Genomic DNA, 23,074 nt, shown 5'->3' on the forward strand with positions numbered 1-23,074 from the left:
CCTAACACTAACCCTGTGGCCTACCCCCTACACTAACCCTATGGCCTACCCCTAACACTAACCCTGTGGCCTACCCCTTACACTAACCCTGTGGCCTACCCCTTACACTAACCCTGTGGCCTACCCCTACACTAACCCTGTGGCCTACCCCCTATACTAACCCTGTGGCACTAACCCCTACCCCTATACTAACCCTGTGGCCTACCCCTAACACTAACCCTGTGGCCTAACACTAACCCTGTGGCCTACCCCTACACTACCCCACTAACCCTGTGGCCTACCCTGGCCTACACTAACCCTGTGGCCTACCCCTACTAACCCTGTGGCCTACCCCTAACCCTGTGGCCTACCCCTATACTAACCCTGTGGCCTACCCCCTATACTAACCCTGTGGCCTACCCCCTATACTAACCCTGTGGCCTACCCCACTAACCCTGTGGCCTACCCCCTATACTAACCCTGTGGCCTACCCCCTACTAACCCTGTGGCCTATCCCCTAACACTAACCCTGTGGCCTATCCCCTAACACTAACCCTGTGGCCTATCCCCTAACACTAACCCTGTGGCCTATCCCCTAACACTAACCCTGTGGCCTATCCCCTAACACTAACCCTGTGGCCTAGCCCCTAACACTAACCCTGTGGCCTACCCCCTATACTAACCCTGTGGCCTACCCCCTATACTAACCCTGTGGCCTACCCCCTATACTACCCTGTGGCCTACCCCCAACCCTGTGGCCTACCCCTACCAACCCTGTGGCCTACCCCCTATACCAACCCTGTGGCCTACCCCCTATACCAACCCTGTGGCCTACCCCCTATACCAACCCTGTGGCCTACCCCCTATACCAACCCTGTGGCCTACCCCCTATACCAACCCTGTGGCCTACCCCCTATACCAACCCTGTGGCCTACCCCCTATACCAACCCTGTGGCCTACCCCCTATACCAACCCTGTGGCCTACCCCCTATACCAACCCTGTGGCCTACCCCCTATACTAACCCTGTGGCCTACCCCCTAAACTAACCCTGTGGAAATCCAACCATAACCATTAGTGTATGTTCTGACTGATTATCAGGAATATCCTATGGATACTGTGGCTCTCCTCTCTCATAGGCCATTATGGTACCTGTGGACAGTTGTTGCGCCCACAGCCGAAGCCTACTGTAGAAATAGCCATAGAAGTGAAACATTGTTTGTGAAACAACTGTTTCCTCTGTGAGAAACAACTCCATCACTCTACCTCCCTTAAAGTGTTGAAAAAATTCCCTTCACTATCCTAAAATTGCCAGGTTTTCCAGATATCCTAGTTGGAAGATTTCCGGAATCAGGATGAAATGAGCAGGACATTTCTGGAAAACCTGTCAATTTGGAAAGTTACTGGAGTTTTGAAACCCTACTAGGGAGACACTCTCAAACCTGGTTTCCCTAACTCGTGTCTCAATGCTGTCCACGACATTACACTGTACTATAGTAGGCATGGCATATCATTTTGGAGGACCAACAGGCTTTTGTTCCACCTCAGCACTAACACACACACACACACACACACACACACACAATCGTGCTAAACTAATTGTGGTATAGCTTCAAGACCAGTGGTACAGTGCCTTCGGAAAGTATTCAGATCCCTTGACTTTGTTACATTACAGCCTTATTCTAAAATGTATTAAATATATTTTTTCATCAATCTACACACAATACCCCATAATAACAAAGCAAAAACAGGTTTTTATAAATGTTTGCAAATTATTAAAATTAAAAAACAAATACCTTATTTAAATAAGTATTCAGACCCTTTGCTATGAGAATCGAAATTGAGCTCAGGTGCATCCTGTTTTCATTGATCATCCTTGAGATGTTTCTACAACTTGATTGGAGTCCATCTGTGGTAAATTAAATTAATTGGACGTGATTTGGAAAGGCACAATCCTGTCTATATAAGGTCCAACAGTTGACAGTGCATGTCAGAGCAAAAACCAAGCCATGAGGTAGAAGGAATTGTCTAGAGCTCAGAGATAGGATTGTGTCGGCACAGATCTGGGGAAGGGTACCAAAAAATGTTTAGAGCATTGAAGGTGTCCAAGAACAAAGTGGCCTCCATCATTCTTAAATGGAAGAAGTTTGGAACCACCAAACTCTTCCTAGAGCTGGCAGCCCGGCCAAACTGAGCAATCGGGGGAGAAGGGCCTTGGTCAGGGAGGTGACCAAGAGCATGATGGTCACTCTGACAGAGCCTTCGAGAAGGACAACCATCTCTGCAGCACTCCACCAATCAGGCCTTTATGGTAGAGTGGCCAGACGGAAGCCACTCCTCAGTAAAAGGCACGTGACAGCCAGCTTGGAGTTGTCCAAAAGGAACCTAAAGACTCTCAGACCATGAGAAACAATATTCTCTGGGCTGATGAAACCAAGATGAAAGTTTTTGGCCTGAATGCCAAGTGTCACATCTTGAAGAAACCTGGCACTATCCCTACAGTGAAGCATGGTGGTGACAGCATCATGCTGTGGGGATGTTTTTTCAGAGGCAGGGACTGGGGGACTAGTCAGGATCGAGGCAAAGATGAATGGAGCAAAGTACAGCAAGATCCTTGACAAAAACCTGCTCCAGAGCCCTCAGGACCTCAGAATGGGGGCGAAGTTTCATCTTTCAACAGGACAATGACGCTAAGCACACAGCCAAGAGAACACAGGAGTAGCTTCATGACAAGTCTCAATGTCCTTGAGTGGCCCAGCCAGAGCCGGACTTGAACTCAATCGAACATTTCTGGAGAGACCTGAAAATAGCTGTGCAGCAATGGTCCCCATCCAACCTGACAGAGCTTGAGAGGATCTGCAGAGAAGAATGGGAGAAACTCCCCAAATACAGATGTGCCAAGCTCGTAGCGTCATTCCCAAGAAAACTCGATGCTGTAAGACTACCGAGTGGTGCAGCGGTCTAAGGCACTGCATCTGAGTGCTAGAGGCGTCACTACAGACCCTGGTTTGATCCCGGGCGGTGTGCCAACCGACCGTAATCAGGAGTCTCATAGGGCGGCGCACAATTGGCCCAGCGTCATCCGGTTTAGGGGAGGGTTTGGCCAGGGTAGGCCGTCATTGTAAAATAAGAATGGGTTCTTAACTGACTTGCCTAGTTTAATAAACTTTCAATAAAAAAAACTGTTTATCGCTGCCAAAGGTGCTTCAACAAAGTACTGAGTAAAGGGTCTGAATACTTATGTTAATGTGATATTTCAGTTTTTCTTTAAATAAATTAGCAAGAAATTCTAAACTTGTTTTTTGCTTTGTCATTTGGGGGTATTGTGTGTAGATTGATGAGGGGGAAAAACAATGGAATACATTTTAGAATAAGGCTGTAACGTAACAAAATGTAGTTACAGTGAAGGGGTCTGAATACTTTCTGAAGGCACTGGATGTGTTGATTATTTGAACCAGGTGTGTTTTGAGATGGGCTGGAATGTAATGGCCCTGCCACTGACTGCTGAGTACTGTAGTCGTAGACAGCAGACCGGACCTCATGTAGGCGCTTTGCTCCAGCCAGTCACTTCCGGTCAATCGAGCTGCTCATTGTCTGTTGATGTGGAAGATTTCTAGTGCTTTAAGTCCTTGTTGCCTAGCGCTCCATGTGATATGAAGTGATGTCACCATGTCCACATCAGCAGACACACACACACACAGGTCCCTGAGGACTTGTTGACCAGCCTCGATCTACTGGAACTCATTGGAGGGATCAGTTGTGTTCAGTTGGCATGAGAGAAATGGGAGAAAACATTTTTTAAACGATAAACTATTGGCCTTCTTTTTCTCAGACAAGTTCAGGTAGTATCTTAAATGTAAATGTATCCCTTCCTGTGTTTCACAGCATTGCATGCCTACTGAACGTGACCCTAGCCTGTTCTGTGGTTAGCTGTGAGAAGAGTATGACATCTAAGTGCCTCTCTCTCTGTCCCTGTCCCTCTTCTCCTATTCCCTTTCTCTCTCCAGGATTCTGACTCACCCCGTCACTCCACGGCGTCCAACAGTTCTACATTCAGCAGTCCCCCCAGTCCGGCCTCACCCCACAAGACCAAGTCCCTCTCTCTGGAGAGCACAGACCGCATGACCGGCTGGGACACATGAGTGACAGACAGCACACCGCTGCAATCCCTGACCCTCACTGGGCCCCCCCCCTCCCCTGGCTCCGCCTATCCCCTGCCCACGGAACTGCACCTGCTGCCACAGGCCCCTCCCACTTACTTCACCTTTGACTGGAACTGAGATCTACAAACAAACACAGGGAAAGGAAGTGTTTGACCAAGAAGGAAATACTAGGAGAAGATATGTTAGTTAATGCGTGTATGAGTGTGTGCGCGTGCGTGCTTGCAAATGTTTGTGTGGACGCCTGTGTGTTTTTTTGAAGGGGACATACTTAATAGGAATGAAAATTGACACATCCTTCCATCTGCTTTGTAGCTGATAGCTAGAATAAGCAAAGCGCTAAGTTTAATTGAAAGTACTTTTGATTACAGCACTACTAGCCCCATGTTGAGTATCTCCCCATGTAATTGGCAACTCCTGTAAAGAGACACAAACCTCAAGTAGCGACAAGAAGAGGAGGATGAATATGGAACAATAACAGATCATTTGATACGTGTACATAGCAGCCTTTGGGTTTGGGGGGACCACCTTTTATTTATTAATCAGAACAGGATGTTTCACAGAGGATGTTTCCTCTTATTTGCTTTTTTCCAGAACGGTAGTTAATATCAGAAGAAGAGGGGGCATTCCATTGACAATACAAGGCTCACAAAAAAAAAGCAATGATTTTTATTTTTCTCATGAAAGTGAAATATGTGCAGTGACTTCATTTGTTTGTACCATCAGTGAAAAGCAACAGTAAAGCAGTGCAAAAAATACAACTATGATGAGGGGTATTTTAACTCTAGGTTGACCCCTGACCTCACGTGCTTCATGTTCTAGAATTCTTAGGGACAGCAGCGTTTAGAAGCAGACCGAACGTTCTATGATGACATCACAGCTCCTTCTGCCACTTCCTTATGACATGGCCATTGACCTCATCCACTGAACTGGGACCATTATCTGTGTAGTGTAGACCTAGTACCGTAAGTACAGTAATAGACCAACCACCGACCAATTACAAAAAGCTGATTCCCATCACAACAATGTACATAAGTTAAAAGTAGAGAATAATATATAAGGGAAATACGTGATGGGAGAAGATCTGGGATTCGTTTTTATTTTTTGAGAATGATTTGGGGTTATATTCACACGAAAGCCATTTTAAACCACAGTTATTTTTATGATTGCTTTTAGATTTTTTTTTTACAACTTATTTTTATTTCATGTATGAGACAAACTGTCGAGTGTTATCTTGATTTGGGTTTGAGGAAACTCTTGTGGGTCACATGGACCCCTGCTGTTGAGTGAATATGTGCATTTATTTTAAGCTAGTAGTCACAGATGCATTCACACTTAGACACACAGGTGTTTCCCCCTCCACTCTTTCCACTATGATCCACAGTTAGATCAGTTGAGGGGATGTATATTTCCAAACTGATAGTGATTCCCTGTGGTACTGACCTGTGAACCTCAAATATGTTCCTTTTACTTCTAAGAGAGATTTTGGAAAGCTTGTTATAACCAAAAAAGAATGACTTGAATCTTGAGTCTTCATTATTTTTCAGAATGTTTCAATAGATTAGGGGAAAAAAGAGACGATACAATTGTAAAGAGATGTTGATTTGAATTAACAGACACCGCTGGGCTAAAATGGAGGTTTAAAAATGTAAAAGAATTCTAGGGTGACAAGGCCAATGCGTCATTTCTGTTACGTTCTTACTATCAACTGGTAATCTGTGTATTGCTGTCTGCTAATGCAATCACCTTCATGTAGACCAAAACAGGGGTCCATTACATTTTAATTCGGTCAACTGAAGTTCCATTGTAATTCTCCTCAATGCCTCTCGGAGATGGAATTTCTGTTTACTTACCTGAATTGAAATGGAATTGACCCCAATCCTAATGCACACCACAATGGTGTCGATCGTATTTGTGTCGAACGGAAACAATAGACTTTATATTGTTTCTGAGCATTGGTCATGTGCTTAGATCAACTGCCTCTTATCTCTGAAGAGGAAGGGAGAGGGGACTCATTCTGGAAAATAAATATTTTCTAATGAGGAATTGTTTCTGTTACAGACCATTTAATGAATTACAATTGTTACTTACTGCTGAAATGGACGTTCTGTTTAAGACGGTTGTGGTGTACATGGCAGGTTATCTTCAGCTATCCTATTAAGTGTAGAAAAAGATGACACACAAATTCCTGCCATTGGAGTCCTAAATCTTAACCCTAAACCACAATTCTATTCTGTTCCCTTGTCAAACACAGCCATGTATCTCTAGCCTGCTCATGCCACGTGTTTTTGAAAACCATTTTATATTGAGGTTGAAAAATAAGAATTTCCCTGGAAGAGTCAGTCTCGCTAAGCTGGTTTTACTCAGTCTCAACTTATTCTCCTCTCAAGATTTCCTTTTAAGCTACCAAGTCTCCCTATTCATATCTGCTGGACCTTATCTGTAGAATGTATTTGCTGAGAAAGAGGAAATATCTTAGTCTGAGTATTTTAGACCAGGCTTTAAATTGTACATCCCACTTCTTTAAAAAAAAAAACTCAGGAATGTCACGACCAATGATTATTTTCATCCTAACAATTAAAATGAGTGTGACAGAACAGTCTACACTTGGGAAATAAGAGCTCAATTTAGTCGGTGTGGTTAGCTGTGACTAGGTGTAAGGGTCGAACAATTCAGCTAAGTTGTTTTGAATCGAGGATGAGAAGAGGGGTGAAAGGCAGTAGTTTGAGGCTGAGGTGCCACCATACTAACCATATTTGTTTTTAAGAAAACGCCTTTGCATTTCAGTGAGGTCTTAAGTTCCTTCTATATTATTTAGCTCTTTCATATCACATTACTTTTTTTTCTAGGATAGCTTTGTAATAATTTGTACAGTTTCGCATGTTATAGATGTAATCATTTTTTTGTTTTGGATTAGTTTTTCATTTTATTTGATCGGTTGGGGAGTTTTACTGAGGATACCCACTACAGGTGATGTAGATTCTTTTTGCACAGAAATATTTAAGGTGTAAGGTCAAACAAATAATGTATGGAAACAGGCTCATTAAGAGAGCTCATTATATTAACCTGACTCCAATGTATTTCAATAAAACGGAGGGCTGTTACAAATACGGCTTCACTGATGTTCGTGTCCTGATTTCCTTTCTTTCATTGGGAGGGGACATATAGCCTGATTCACCATGGTTTGGCTTCCATGCTTGGGCACAGATCCACTTACAGATTTCCCATGAGAAGAGTTTATTAAAAATGACCCTCCCTCCCCAATTAAAAAAAAACAAAAACAAATGTACATCTATTCACATTGCATTACATGTATCTATACAATTCATAGGAGAGGAACAATACAACTGATTCTAATTCTGAGGGAAAAGAACACTATCATATTCTACCTATGAGACTGGAGTTTGTAAGTCCGCTGTTATACAATACAGCCTCTCACTTCACATTCATCAATAGGACAGACAGACTCCTGGCCCTACTCCTCACTTGCAGTACATTAAACAATAGACGTGTCAAAGTAGAACCAGTCTACAATAGTTCACGTACAGGTAAACAATGTGGTCTATAAGAATAAAGTCTTGACTTTTAAAGAGTGCTTTGGCGACCAATAATGGAGCGATCTAGATTCTAACATCCTTATATTCATCCCTCCCTGAGTAGTGGAATGTGCCGATAGATAAGAACAAACAGCATTGGAGAGACTACTCTGTATTCAAGAATATTGTTTCTTCCGTGTTATTGGTGCAGGTCCATGTTACAATGTCCGCTATCTTCATTTATCAGTGCTGTTTAGTGAGGCTGAGTGAGGGGACATGTTGAGGTATGATTATCAAACAACCATGCAGTATGTCCTGTTTCCACAGTCTCCTTACTCTCAAACTGTCACACAAAGATCTAGTATGCCCAGTCCCAAATCAACATCCACCTCTAGGCATAGACACTTGTGTATTTTAAAGGATGGCGTGGGTTTTAGCTACAGGGTCGTGTTTAGGGGGAAGTTCAGGCAGTGGCTCCATTCTTCTTTAGGACTCTGTGGATTCCGTTGCCGGGGGCGCTCTGAATGGCCTGGGTGATGTTGCTAAGGTCCTTGATGCTGCTGTGCTGCGATTTGCTCTCCAGGCGCTGGGTGGAGCCGTGCCTTGATATGCTGTCCTGACGGTTGGTGCTGCAGTGTCTGGACCCTGATTGGTCGTTGAGGTGGAGCATGCTGTCGTAGGGGAGGCGATCCTCGACTCCGTGGAAACTACACGCCGTGTACCTGACAGGAGAGGAGAGAGACTGTTGGTCAGGTATCTGGGACTATACATAACAGTGATGCCCCATGTTGTGTTTACCCCCCTTATCCCCGTCCGTCCCTACCTGCCGTCTCTGGATCTATAAAGGCTGCTCATCTTGCTGCGGACACTGCTTGCCCGGCTGGTGCTCCCGATGGGGGGCTCGTCCATCATGGCCAGGTAGGTGGAAGACGCGTGGGTGGAGGTGCCCTGTGTGGACGTCCCTCTGGACTTCCTCACCATGGGGGTGTTGGGATCCTGCAGGAGCAGCTGGGCAAAATCTGGCTCCTGGAGCACCTGTCTACTCTCGTTCACCACACTACTGGAGAAGGGAGAGAGGGGCGAGACAGGGGGAGGCCATGCAGAGGAGGGAGGGGAGAGAGTAAGGGAAGGCAGTGCAGTAGATGAGGAAGGAGGAGTGTGTGGAACAGGGGGTGGGAGAGGGGGTTAATGCTCTGATCACAGGGGAGGGGGTTGAGAGCAGAGAAGGGGCCTATCACTACCACTACACATCACCCGCACCACTACACATCACCCGCACCACTACACATCAACTGCACCACTACACATCAACTGCACCACTACACATCAACTGCACCACTACACATCAACTGCACCACTACATATCACCCGCACCACTAACATCAACCACACCTCACCCACACTACTACACATCACCCATATACCACTAACATCAACCACAATCACCCACAGTTGTTCATTTGAATTTTAAATCTCCACTTTACATAAAGCCAGCAGTTATAATACATTCAGGCCCTTTACATTTCTATCACAGAATTGAATAGAGCCCTTTGACTTGACCGAAACTAAAGAAAAGGTGTAGTGGCTTCATTCCATATACAGCATCTCTATTTGATTGAAATCATCTTTGCCAAATGAATACTACCAGTAATCATGCAAGTCATTAGAAAAACATTGATGTTCATGACAGTTATATAGTGCAAACCTACTTATGTTAGGGAGAGAAAACGTGTTTTAGCAACTTACTCTTTGCGTGTCTGTCCGTGTAAGAAGCTGGCCCATTCGAAGCAGGTCTTCTTGCTGCCCACCCAGAACACTGAAGGGATCCCGACTACCAACATCATAAAGTACTTAATGAGGAACAGAGACAGGTTTGGTCTGTTGGTCTGCTCAATCTAGGACACACAGACGAGAGGTGTGAGTGTCTTGCCATACGGGAGTACTCTACTAGGAAGCAGTGTGTGTATGAGTGATTGTACATATACAGTACCAGTCAAATGTGGACACCTACTCATTCAAGGGTTTTTCTTTATTGTAACTATTTTCTACATCATAGAATAATGGTGGAGACATCAAAACTATGAAGTAAAACATGTGGAATCACGTAGTAACCAAACAAGTGTTAAACAAATCAAAATATATTTTATATTTAAGATTCTTCAAGGTAGCCACGCTTTGCCCACTCTTGCCATTCTCTCAACCAGCTTCACATGGAATGCTTTTCCAACAGTCTTGAAGGAGTTCCCACATATGCTGAGCACTTGTTGTCTGCTTTTCCTTCACTCTGCGGTCCAACTCATCCCAAACCATCTCAATTGGGTTGTTGTCGGGTGATTGTGGAGGCCAGGTCATCTGATGCAGCACTTTATATATTTTGATTTGTTTAACACTTTTTTGGTTACTACATGATTCCATATGTGTTATTTCACAGTTTCGATGTCTCCACTATTATTCTACAATGTAGAAAAATAACAAATAATACCCTTGAATGAGTACGTTTGTCCAAACTCATGACTGGTACTGTATGTCTGTGGGTGGGAATGTAGATCTCAGTGAGTAGGACCTTACTGTGTGTGTGTGTGTGTGTGTGTGTGTGTGTGTGTGTGTGTGTGTGTGTGTGTGTGTGTGTGTGTGTGTGTGTGTGTTTCTAACAGACTGAGCCGCTTAAGGCTTAAACAAATCAACAGCCAGCACAATGTCATGTCTCTCCTCCCCCCTTCTCTTTTTACCCCTCTCCTTTTCCCTCCCTCCACCCTTTCTCATTTTCTCTCCTCCTCCTGCCTTCATCCCCTCACTCGTTCCATTTCTACCTCCCCTCTGTCATATTTTCTTTCCCTCCTGCCATCCCCCTCTCTCAATCTCCCTCTTCCCTGCTCCCCTGTAAAGATAGTCAGGCCACACAGTGATCTACTGCAGAAAAATTGACAGTTCAGCAGAACACAGTCTTAGTAAGAGCACACACACACTCACTATCTCCCCCTCTCCCGGTCAGAAACACACCCGCACTCACTATCTCCCCCTCTTCCGGTCAGAAACACACCCGCACTCACTATCTCCCCCTCTTCCGGTCAGAAACACACCCGCACTCACTATCTCCCCCTCTCCCGGTCAGAAACACACCCGCACTCACTATCTCCCCCTCTCCCGGTCAGAAACACACCCGCACTCACTATCTCCCCCTCTCCCGGTCAGAAACACACCCGCACTCACTATCTCCCCCTCTCCCGGTCAGAAACACACCCGCACTCACTATCTCCCCCTCTCCCGGTCAGAAACACACCCGCACTCACTATCTCCCCCTCTCCCGGTCAGAAACACACCCGCACTCACTATCTCCCCCTCTCCCGGTCAGAAACACACCCGCACTCACTATCTCCCCCTCTCCCGGTCAGAAACACCCCCCGCAGGCCTGATGGCGGCATGAGTGGAGCAGGCAGAGCAACCTGGGGTTCAGAGAGACTCATTACAACAGACTGAGATAAGAGGAGAGAGACTGAATCACTGCAGCCATACATCCCTCCTTTCAGTTAAAATGTTTTATCTTGTAAACTCCTCTAGATGAGCACATCATTGTTGGCCAATTGTTCTAATCAGAAAAGCTCTCTTCAGGAGGAAGTCAAATGACCCCTGGAGACAGCAGGACTGAACATTTTTATTCAAGTCAATGTAGGCCAACACATTGTACAGTTCTAGTAATTATATTATTTGGGAATAACCCTACTGTAGCCCTGTTTAGTCATATCTGAGTCCTTTCTCTTTGCCATTCAGCAGACGCTTTTTATCCAAAAGCATCTTACAGTCAGTCGTGCATTCATCTTCCTATACAGCGCCTTGCAAAAGTATTCACCCCCTTAGCGTTTTTCCTATTTTGTTGCATTTCAACCTGTAATTTTTATTTGGATTTCATGTAATGGACATACACAAGATAGTCCAAATTGGTGAAGTGAAATGAAAAAAATCAAAAACGTAAAAGTGTGCATGCTATGTATTCACCCCCTTTTCTATGAGGCCCCTAAATAAGATCTGGTGCAACCAATTACTTTCATAAGTCACATTATTAGTTAAATAAAGTCCATCTGTGTGCAATCTAAGTGTCACATGACCCCAGTATATATACACCTGTTCTGAAAGGCCCCAGAGTTTGCAACACCACCCCGCTCCTCCGCTCTCTCCACTGGCTTCCAGTTGAAGCTCGCATCCGCTATAAGACCATGGTGCTTGCCTACGGAGCTGTGAGGGGAACGGCACCTCAGTACCTCCAGGCTCTGATCAGGCCCTACACCCAAACAAGGGCACTGCGTTCATCCACCTCTGGCCTGCTCGCCTCCCTACCACTGAGGAAGTACAGTTCCCGCTCAGCCCAGTCAAAACTGTTCGCTGCTCTGGCCCCCAATGGTGGAACAAACTCCCTCACGACGCCAGGACAGCGGAGTCAATCACCACCTTCCGGAGACACCTGAAACCCCACCTCTTTAAGGAATACCTAGGATAGGATAAGTAATCCTTCTCACCCCCCCTAAAAGATTTAGATGCACTATTGTAAAGTGGCTGTTCCACTGGATGTCATAAGGTGAATGCACCAATTTGTAAGTCGCTCTGGATAAGAGCGTCTGCTAAATGACTTAAATGTAAATGTAAATGTAAGCAAGGGGCACCACCAAGCAAGCGATACTATGAAGACCAAAGAGCTCTCCAAACAGGTCAGGGACAAAGTTGTGGAGAAGTACAGATCAGGGTTGGGTTATAAAAAAATATTCCAAACTTTGAACATCCGAAGCACCATTAAATCCATTTCCAAAAAATGGAAAGATTAGGGCACCACAACAAACCTGCCAAGAGAGGGCAGCCCACCAAAACTCAAGGACCAGGCAAGGAGGGAATTAATCAGAGAGGCAACAAAGCTCCACAGCGGAGATTGGAGTATCTGTCCATAGGACCACTCACTATAAGCCGTACACGCCACAGAGCGGCCAGAAAATGTTTTTCTGGGGATGTTTTTCATCGGCAGGGGCTGGGAAACTGGTCAGAATTGAAGGAATGATGGAACTTGTACACATACTGCTTTTACGAGAATTTAAAAAACACTATACACTGCATGACATAAAGGGGTCTGAAAACTTTGAATGCCCTGTAGCTACAGATAGCATAGCCCCTCTCTCTGCCCCATTTTCTCTCAGCAACAGAACCTCTGGGAGAGAGAGATTAACTCACTGCTCTATAGTGTTTGCCTTATCTTCCCCCTCTGTATTCCCCCCCTGCTGTAACTCATCAAAAAGGCCTCTAATGCCGCCATAAGCATAATTGGAGGCACACACTAACACACACACACACACACACACACACACACACACACACACGGCTCAACAGTATTTCAGAGCATATGCAGAACAGCTGGCAGGTATATTCACTGTAATTTTCAACCTCTCCTTGTCCCAGTCTGTACTCCACACATTTTAACATGATCACCATCATTCCTGTTCCCAAGAACTCTAAGGCTTCATGCCACAATGACTACCGCCCTGTAGAACTCACATCTGTAATCATGAAGTGCTTTGAGAGGCTGATCAACTCCATTATCCCAGACGCCCTAGACCCACTCCAATTTGCATATCACCCCAACAGATATATAGACAACGCAATGTCAATTGCACTCCACACTGCCCTCACCCACCTAGATAAGAGGAATGTCAATGTGAAAATTCTGTTAATTGACTACAGCACAGCGATCAACACCATTGTCCCCACCAAGCTAGACACCAAGCTTAGGACCCTAGGACTGGACACCTCCCTCCGCAACTGGATCCTGGACTTTCTGACGAGCCGACCCCAGGTGGTGAGGGTAGGCAACAACACTTCCGCCACACTGACCCTCAACACGGGAGCCCCTCAGAGGTTTGTGCTTAGTCCCCTCCTGTACAACCTGTTCACCCACAACAGCGTGGCCACGCACAACTCCAACACCTTCATGAAGTTTGCTGGCGACACGATGGTGGTAGGCCACGGTGAGACAGCCTACAGGGAGGAGGTCAATGACCTGGCAGTGTGGTGCCGGAACAACAACCTCTCCCTCAACATCAGTAAGACAAAGAAGCTGATCGTGGACTACAGGAAATGGGGGGGGTGAGCACGCCCCCATCAACGGGGCTGCAGTGGAGTGTATGAAGAGCATCATGTTTCTAGGGTGTCCACTAAGGACTTAAAACACGCGAGCAGTCGTGAAGAGGGTTAGAAGGTTAAAAAGATTTGGCATGGGCCCTCAAATACTCAAAAAGTTATGCAGCTGTACCATTGAGAGCATCTTGACTGGCTGCATCACTGTATGGTATGGCAATGGCACCAGCCTCGATCGCACGGCGCTACAGAGGGTGGTGGGGAAAGCCCAGTACGATGTGAAAGAGAGGCCAAGAAAATCATTAACAACTCCAGCCACCCAAGCCATTGACTGTTCTCTCTGCTTCTGCACGGCAAGTGGTACCGGTGCATCAAGTCTGACACCAACAGGCTCCTGAACAGCTTCTATCTCCAAGCAATAAAACGGCTAGATGGCTAACAAAATGGCTATACGGACCATCTGAGTTGACCCTTGTATTGTATTCTTATATTGGACTGTTTCTATGCACACTCACAGGGCCATACACACTACACACACTGACGCTCACACACACAATACGCACATACACTTCTACTGACTCTACACACACCCACTCACATACAATCATCATATTTGCTGCTTCTGCTCTGTTTATCATATATATCCTGATGCCTATTTACCTCACCCTTATACATACATGACCAAAAGTATGTGGACACCTGCTTGTCGAATATCTCATTCCAAAATCAAGGGCATTAATATAGAGTTCGTCGCCCTTTTGGTGCTATACAGCCTCCACTCTTCTGGGAAGGCTTTCCATTAGATGTTGGAAGATTTTTGCGGGGACTTGCATCCCTTCAAGCGCATTAGTGAGGCCGGGCACTGATGTTGGATGATTAGGCCTGGCTCGCAGTCGGCGTTCCAATTCATCACAAAGGTGTTCGATGGGGTTGAGGTCAGGGCTCTGAGCAGGCCAGTCAAGTTCTTCTGAGCTCCACCAACCATTTCTGTATGCACCTCACTTTGTGCACGGGGGCATTCCTGGAACAGGAAAAGGCCTTCTCAAAACTTTTGAGAGCACATAATCGCCTAGAATGTCATTGTATGCTGTAGCATTAAGATTTCCCTTCACTACTCGGCGGTCCCATTCTGTGAGCTTGTGTGGCCTATCACTTCGTTGTGTGGCCTATCACTTCGTTGTGTGGTCTATCACTTCGTTGTGTGGCCTATCACTTCGTTGTGTTGCCTATCACTTCGTTGCGTGGCCTATCACTTCGTTGTGTGGCCTGTTGCTCCTATACGTTTCCACTTCACAATAACAGCACTTACAGTTGACGGGGCAGCTCTATCAGGGCAGAAATTTGACGAACTGACTTGTTGGAAAGGTGGCATCCTTTGATGGTGCCACGTTGAAAGTCACTGAGCTCGTCAGTAAGGCCATTGTACTGCCGATGTTTGTCTATGGAGATTTCATGGCGGTGAGCTCGATTTTATACACCTGTCAGCAATGGGTGTGGCTAAAATTGTGTATCTACCTCTATCACTCCAGTATCCCTGCACATTGTAAATATGCTATTTATTATTTGTATATCTTGTGGATTTTTGTTCTACCTTGTTATGTTTAATATTTCATTGTTATTTATTACTGCATTGTTGGGGTTAGATCTGGCAAGAAACGCATTTCACTGTATTTGCATGTGACATTAAAACATGAAACTAGACAAACACCACACAGCTGTTCCACTAGGCCAGTTTGTGGGCAGATCTCTGTGCCAACCAAACCAAGGTCATTGGATGGTCTCAGCACTAAATCTCCAGTTTACCACTAATTAAAAGGCAAGAGAATACACACAATCAATGTGGTATAGGAGCTGTTAGGACAAATTGACAGCAATGAAAGACAGAGTCCCCCGTGACTGAAGTGAGCAGCAGACTATAACAAACCCTGTTATCTGAACCACAACTACGAACACAAACCCTGCTATCTGAACCACAACTACTACTACTAACACAAACCCTGTTATCTGAACCACAACTACTAACACAAACCCTGTTATCTGAACCACCACAATAACTACTAACACAAACCCTGTTATCTGAACTACAACAATAACTACTAACACAAACCCTGTTATCTGAACCACAACAACTACTAACACAAACCCTGTTATCTGAACCACAACTACTAACACAAACCCTGCTATCTGAACCATCACAATAACTACAAACACAAACCCTGTTATCTGAACAACAACTACTAACACAAACCCTGTTATCTGAACCATCACAATAACTACAAACACAAACCCTGTTATCTGAACAACAACTACTAACACAAACCCTGTTATCTGAACTACAACAATAACTACTAACACAAACCCTGTTATCTGAACCATCACAATAACTACTAACACAAACCCTGTTATCTGAACTACAACAATAACTACTAACACAAACCCTGTTATCTGAACTACAACAATAACTACTAACACAAACCCTGTTATCTGAACTACAACAATAACTACTAACACAAACCCTGTTATCTGAACCACAACTACTAACACAAACCCTGTTATCTGAACCATCACAATAACTACTAACACAAACCCTGTTATCTGAACTACAACAATAACTACTAACACAAACCCTGTTATCTGAACTACAACAATAACTACTAACACAAACCCTGTTATCTGAACTACAACTACTAACACAAACCCTGTTATCTGAACTACAACTACTAACACAAACCCTGTTATCTGAACTACAACAATAACTACTAACACAAACCCTGTTATCTGAACTACAACTACTAACACAAACCCTGTTATCTGAGCTACAACTACTAACACAAACCCTGTTATCTGAACTACAACAATAACTACTAACACAAACCCTGTTATCTGAACTACAACTACTACCACAAACCCTGTTATCTGAACTACAACAATAACTACTAACACAAACCCTGTTATCTGAACTACAACAACTACTAACACAAACCCTGTTATCTGAACTACAACTACTAACACAAACCCTGTTATCTGAACTACAACAATAACTACTAACACAAACCCTGTTATCTGAACCACAACAATAACTACTAACACAAACCCTGTTATCTGAACTACAACTACTACTACTAACACAAACCCTGTTATCTGAACTACAACTACTACTACTAACACAAACCCTGTTATCTGAACCACAACAATAACTACTAACACAAACCCTGTTATCTGAACTACAACTACTAACAAAAACCCTGTTATCTGAACTACAACTACTACTACTAACACAAACCCTGTTATCTGAACAACCACAATAACTACTAACACAAACCCTGTTATCTGAACTACAACTACTAACACAAACCCTGTTATCTGAACAACAACAATAACTACTAACACAAACCCTGCTATCTGAACTACAACTACTAACACAAACCCTGTTATCTGAACTACAACTACTAACACAAACCCTGTTATCTGAACTACAACTACTAACACAAACCCTGTTATCTGAACTACAACTACTAACACAAACCCTGTTATCTGAACTACAACTACTAACACAAACCCTGTTATCTGAACTACAACTACTAACACAAATTATCAACTACTAACACAAACCCTGCTATCTGAACTACAACAATAACTACTAACACAAACCCTGTTATCTGAACTACAACTACTAACACAAACCCTGTTATCTATCTAACACAAAATACAACTACTAACACAAACCCTGTTATCTGAACTACAACTACTAACACAAACCCTGTTATCTGAACTACAACTACTAACACAAACCCTGTTATCTGAACTACAACTACTAACACAAACCCTGTTATCTGAACTACAACAACTACTAACACAAACCCTGTTATCTGAACCACATCTACTAACACAAACCCTGTTATCTGCACCATCACAATAACTACTAACACAAACCCTGTTATCTGAACTACAACAATAACTACTAACACAAACCCTGTTATCTGAGCTACAACTACTAACACAAACCCTGTTATCTGAACAACAACTACTACTACTAACACAAACCCTGTTATCTGAATTACAACTACTAACACAAACCCTGTTATCTGAACTACAACAATAACTACTAACAAAAACCCTGTTATCTGAATTACAACTACTAACACAAACCCTGTTATCTGAGCTACAACTACTAACACAAACCCTGTTATCTGAACTACAAACCCTGTTACAATAACTACTAACACAAACCCTGTTATCTGAACCACAACAATAACTACTAACACAAACCCTGTTATCTGAACCACAAACCCTGTTATCTGAACTAACTACTAACACAAACCCTGTTATCTGAAACTACAACTACTAACACAAACCCTGTTATCTGAACTACAAACTACTAACACAAACCCTGTTATCTGAACTACAACAATAACTACTAACACAAACCCTGTTATCTGAACCACAACAATAAACTAACACAAACCCTGTTATCTACTAACACTAAACCCTGTTATCTGAACCACAACAATAACTACTAACACAAACCCTGTTATCTGAACTACAACTACTAACACAAACCCTGTTATCTGAACTACAACAATAACTACTGAACTACAACAACTACAACAATAACTACAATAACTACTAACACAAACCCTGTTATCTGAACCACAACAACTACTACCACAAACCCTGTTATCTGAACTACAACAATAACTACTAACACAAACCCTGTTATCTGAACCACAACAATAACTACTAACACAAACCCTGTTATCTGAACTACAACTACTAACACAAACCCTGTTATCTGAACTACAACTACTACTACTAACACAAACCCTGTTATCTGAACTACAACTACTACTACTAACACAAACCCTGTTATCTGAACCACAACAACTACTACTAACACAAACCCTGTTATCTGAACTACAAAACTACTAACTAAAAAACCCTGTTATCTGAACTACAACTACTACTACTAACACAAACCCTGTTATCTGAACAACCACAATCTAACTACTAACACAAACCCTGTTATCTGAACTAACACAAACAATAACTACTAACACAAACCCTGCTATCTGAACAATAACTACTAACACAAACCCTGTTATCTGAACTACAACAATAACTACTAACACAAACCCTGTTATCTGAACTACAACTACTACCCTGTTATCTGAACAACAACTGAACTACAAAACTAACCTGTTATCTGAACTACAACACAAATAACTACTACCACAAACCCTGTTATCTGAACTACAACAATAACTACTAACACAAACCCTGTTATCTGAACTACAACAATAACTACTAACACAAACCCTGTTATCTGAACTACAACTACTAACACAAACCCTGTTATCTGAACTACAACTACTAACACAAACCCTGTTATCTGAACTACAACTACTAACACAAACCCTGTTATCTGAACTACAACTACTAACACAAACCCTGTTATCTGAACTACAACTACTAACACAAACCCTGTTATCTGAACTACAACAATAACTACTAACACAAACCCTGTTATCTGAACTACAACTACTAACACAAACCCTGTTATCTGAACTACAACTACTAACACAAACCCTGTTATCTGAACTACAACTACTAACACAAACCCTGTTATCTGAACTACAACTACTAACACAAACCCTGTTATCTGAACTACAACTACTAACACAAACCCTGTTATCTGAACTACAACTAACACAAACCCTGTTATCTGAACTACAACTACTAACACAAACCCTGTTATCTGAACTACAACTACTAACACAAACCCTGTTATCTGAACTACAACTACTAACACAAACCCTGTTATCTGAACTACAACTACTAACACAAACCCTGTTATCTGAACTACAACTACTAACACAAACCCTGTTATCTGAACTACAACTACTAACACAAACCCTGTTATCTGAACTACAACTACTAACACAAACCCTGTTATCTGAACTACAACTACTAACACAAACCCTGTTATCTGAACTACAACTACTAACACAAACCCTGTTATCTGAACTACAACTACTAACACAAACCCTGTTATCTGAACTACAACTACTAACACAAACCCTGTTATCTGAACTACAACTACTAACACAAACCCTGTTATCTGAACTACAACTACTAACACAAACCCTGTTATCTGAACCACAACTACTAACACAAACCCTGCTATCTGAACTACAACAATAACTACTAACACAAACCCTGTTATCTGAACCACAACTACTAACACAAACCCTGTTATCTGAACCATCACAATAACTACTAACACAAACCCTGTTATCGGAAACACAACTGCTAATCTGAAACACAACTGCTAACACAAAACCTCTTAACGGAGGACAGAACATTATGAGCAGTGCAGGTGCACTCATGTGAGAACAACACACACTGTTACAAATGTACACACACTAAAAACCTACAGTAGCAAGGAGGAAGTATTTGAATTATTAACTTATTCTCCAGATGAGTGGGGATGTGTTCCACAGCTCCAGGCAGAGAGGAGCTTCTCTGAAGTGCTTTATCTATTAAAAACAACCAATCTGAGAGGTCTCCTGTGTCTGTTTGACCTGGAGCACTGGAGCTAGGTGTGTTGGGAATACAACTATTGTGTGAAACCAATATATACTGTATTCTCTGTTGTTTTTCTTTCCTGTATTACATTTTGCACCAAAATTCAAAATCGATATTTCCAGGTTTTTTCGCGGGACCCCATGAAAGCTTACTGAGGGTCCTAGGCCCCCTAGGTTAAGAACTACTGATGTAGGGGTTAAAATAATATTTGAGTGCAGTTGATTGTAGTTTCTATAAATTATGACAGTAGGTATATAATCTGGTATAGCCTGGTACAGACAGGTATATGGTATAGTGGTCAGAGTAGGTGTAATGTTTCATAGTGGTTAAAGTATGGGAGTGTACAAAACATTAGGAACACCTTCCTGCAGTGGTGTAAACTACTTAAGTAAAAATACTTTCAAGTACTTCTGAAGTAGTTTTTTGGGGTATCTGTAATTTACTTTATGTGAGAGGGAGTTTTTCCTAGCCACTGTGCTTCTATACCTACATTGCTTGCTGTTTGGGGTTTTAGGCACTGAGATATCAGCTGATGTAAAAGTTGTCAAAAAATATAAATAGTCAAATCAAAATGATTTATATAGCCCGTCTTACTCCACTACATCCCGAAAGAAAATAATGTACTTTTTACTCCTTAAAATTTCTCTGACACCCAAAAGTACTTTATTTTGAATGCTTAGCAGGACAGGAAAATTGTCTAATTCACTCACTTATCAAGAGAACATCCCTACTGCCTCTGATCTGGCAGACTCACTAAACACAAATGCTTGGTCTGTAAATTATGTCTGAGTGTTGAACTGTGCCCCTGGCCTAACAAGAATATTGTGTCGTCTGGTTTGCTTAATATAAGACATTTTAAATTATTTATACTTTTACTTTTGATTCTTAAGTACATTGAAAACCAAATACTTTTAGACTTTTACTCAAGTAGTATTTTACTAGGTGACTTTTACTTGAGTCATTTTCTTTTAAGGTATCTATACTTTTACTCAAGTATGAAAATTGGGTACTTTTTCCACCACTGCCCTCCTACAACCAATGCTGTATGTCAAATTTGTAGATTTAGTTTGATATTGCATTATTATCACTAAAGCATTTGTGTTTGTTAACCTGTGTTTTGTAGTTTTTAGCTATATAAAAATGTAGTTAACAAAAGTAGCTAGCTAGCTAACATTCGCAAGAGATGACTCGTGTTTACATTATATGCATTAGCTTGCAACATACTTTATCATAACGTTAGCATAGCTAAAACAGCATAGATAATGACCCTACTTGTCTACTAGCATCAGGTAAGGTTAACGTGCTAGTGCAGTAGCTATAGATTATCCCTCATCATGATCCATGGTTATTTAGCAAGCTGCCCAAGTTAGCTGGCTAGCTATCACTCGTCACGATCTATGGCTACATGGGCTACTACACAGCCTGCAAGTACTCTGTCAACCCAACATATCAATGATGTTGGTCTTGCTGCGGGCGATTCCCTGATCCACCTCTACGCAGACGACACCATTCTATATACTTTCGGCCCGTCATTGGACACTGTGCTATCTAACCTCCAAACGAGCTTCAATGCCATACAACACTCCTTCCGTGGCCTCCAACTGCTCTTAAACGCTAGTAAAACCAAATGCATGCTTTTCAACCGATCGCTGCCTGCACCCGCATGCCCGACTAGCATCACCACACTGGATGGTTCCGACCTTGAATATGTGGACACCTATAAGTACCTAGGTGTCTGGCTAGACTGCAAACTCTCCTTCCAGACCCATATCAAACATCTCCAATCGAAAATCAAATCAAGAGTCGGCTTTCTATTCCGCAACAAAGCCTCCTTCACTCACGCTGCCAAGCTTACCCTAGTAAAACTGACTATCCTACCGATCCTCGACTTCGGCGATGTCATCTACAAAAATCGCGTCCAACACTCTACTCAGCAAACTGGATGCAGTTTATCACAGTGCCATCGGTTTTGTCACTAAAGCACCTTATACTACCCACCACTGCGACTTGCATGCTCTAGTCAGCTGGCCCTCGCTACATATTCGTCGCCAGACCCACTGGCTCCAGGTCATCTACAAGGCCATGCTAGGTAAAGCTCCGCCTTATCTCAGTTCACTGGTCACGATGGCAACACCCATCCGTAGCACGCGCTCCAGCAGGTGTATCTCACTGATCATCCCTAAAGCCAACACCTCATTCGGCCGCCTTTCGTTCCAGTACTCTGTTGCCTGTGACTGGAACGAATTGCAAAAATCGCTGAAGTTGGAGACTTTTATCTCCCTCACCAACTTCAAACATCAGCTATCTGAGCAGCTAACCGATCGCTGCAGCTGTACATAATCTATTGGTAAATAGCCCACCCATTTTCACCTACCTCATCTCCGCAGTTTTTATTTATTTACTTTTCTGCTCTTTTGCACACCAATATCTCTTCCTGTACATGATCATCTGATCATTTATCACTCCAGTGTTAATCTGCAAAATTGTAATTATTCGCCTACCACATTGTATATAGACTCCCCTTTTTTTCTACTGTGTTATTGACTTGTTAATTGTTTACTCCATGTGTAACTCTGTGTTGTCTGTTCACACTGCTATGCTTTATCTTGGCCAGGTCGCAGTTGCAAATGAGAACTTGTTCTCAACTAGCCTACCTGGTTAAATAAAGGTGAAATAAAATAAATTAATTAAAAAAAACGGGAAAA

General features: G+C 43.0%; 2 protein-coding genes across 12 annotated transcripts in view; one reads left to right on the forward strand and one right to left on the reverse strand.

The window, feature by feature from the left end:
* Positions 1-7,259, forward strand: part of LOC118386628 (serine/threonine-protein kinase MRCK alpha-like) — a 134,139-nt gene extending 126,880 nt beyond the window's left edge. For all 11 annotated transcript variants that reach the window (XM_052523987.1, XM_052523985.1, XM_052523986.1 and 8 more), the window contains one exon: positions 3,985-7,259. In XM_052523987.1, coding sequence (XP_052379947.1) covers positions 3,985-4,119 — 135 coding nt within the window. In that variant the 3' untranslated portion in view covers positions 4,120-7,259. The remainder of the gene's footprint in view (positions 1-3,984) is intronic.
* The window catches only part of LOC118387086 (frizzled-3-like), a 41,585-nt gene continuing 25,344 nt past the window's right edge, over positions 6,834-23,074 (reverse strand). Inside the window, exons 7-9 of the mRNA XM_035775238.2 lie at positions 9,420-9,568; positions 8,497-8,733; positions 6,834-8,395 (exon numbers count right to left, since the gene is read on the reverse strand). Of these exons, the coding sequence (XP_035631131.1) occupies positions 8,137-8,395; positions 8,497-8,733; positions 9,420-9,568 (645 nt within the window). The 3' untranslated portion in view covers positions 6,834-8,136. The remainder of the gene's footprint in view (positions 8,396-8,496; positions 8,734-9,419; positions 9,569-23,074) is intronic.

This window comes from Oncorhynchus keta, chromosome 8 (genome assembly GCF_023373465.1).
Source record: "Oncorhynchus keta strain PuntledgeMale-10-30-2019 chromosome 8, Oket_V2, whole genome shotgun sequence".
In the NCBI taxonomy this organism is placed as follows: domain Eukaryota; kingdom Metazoa; phylum Chordata; class Actinopteri; order Salmoniformes; family Salmonidae; genus Oncorhynchus; species Oncorhynchus keta.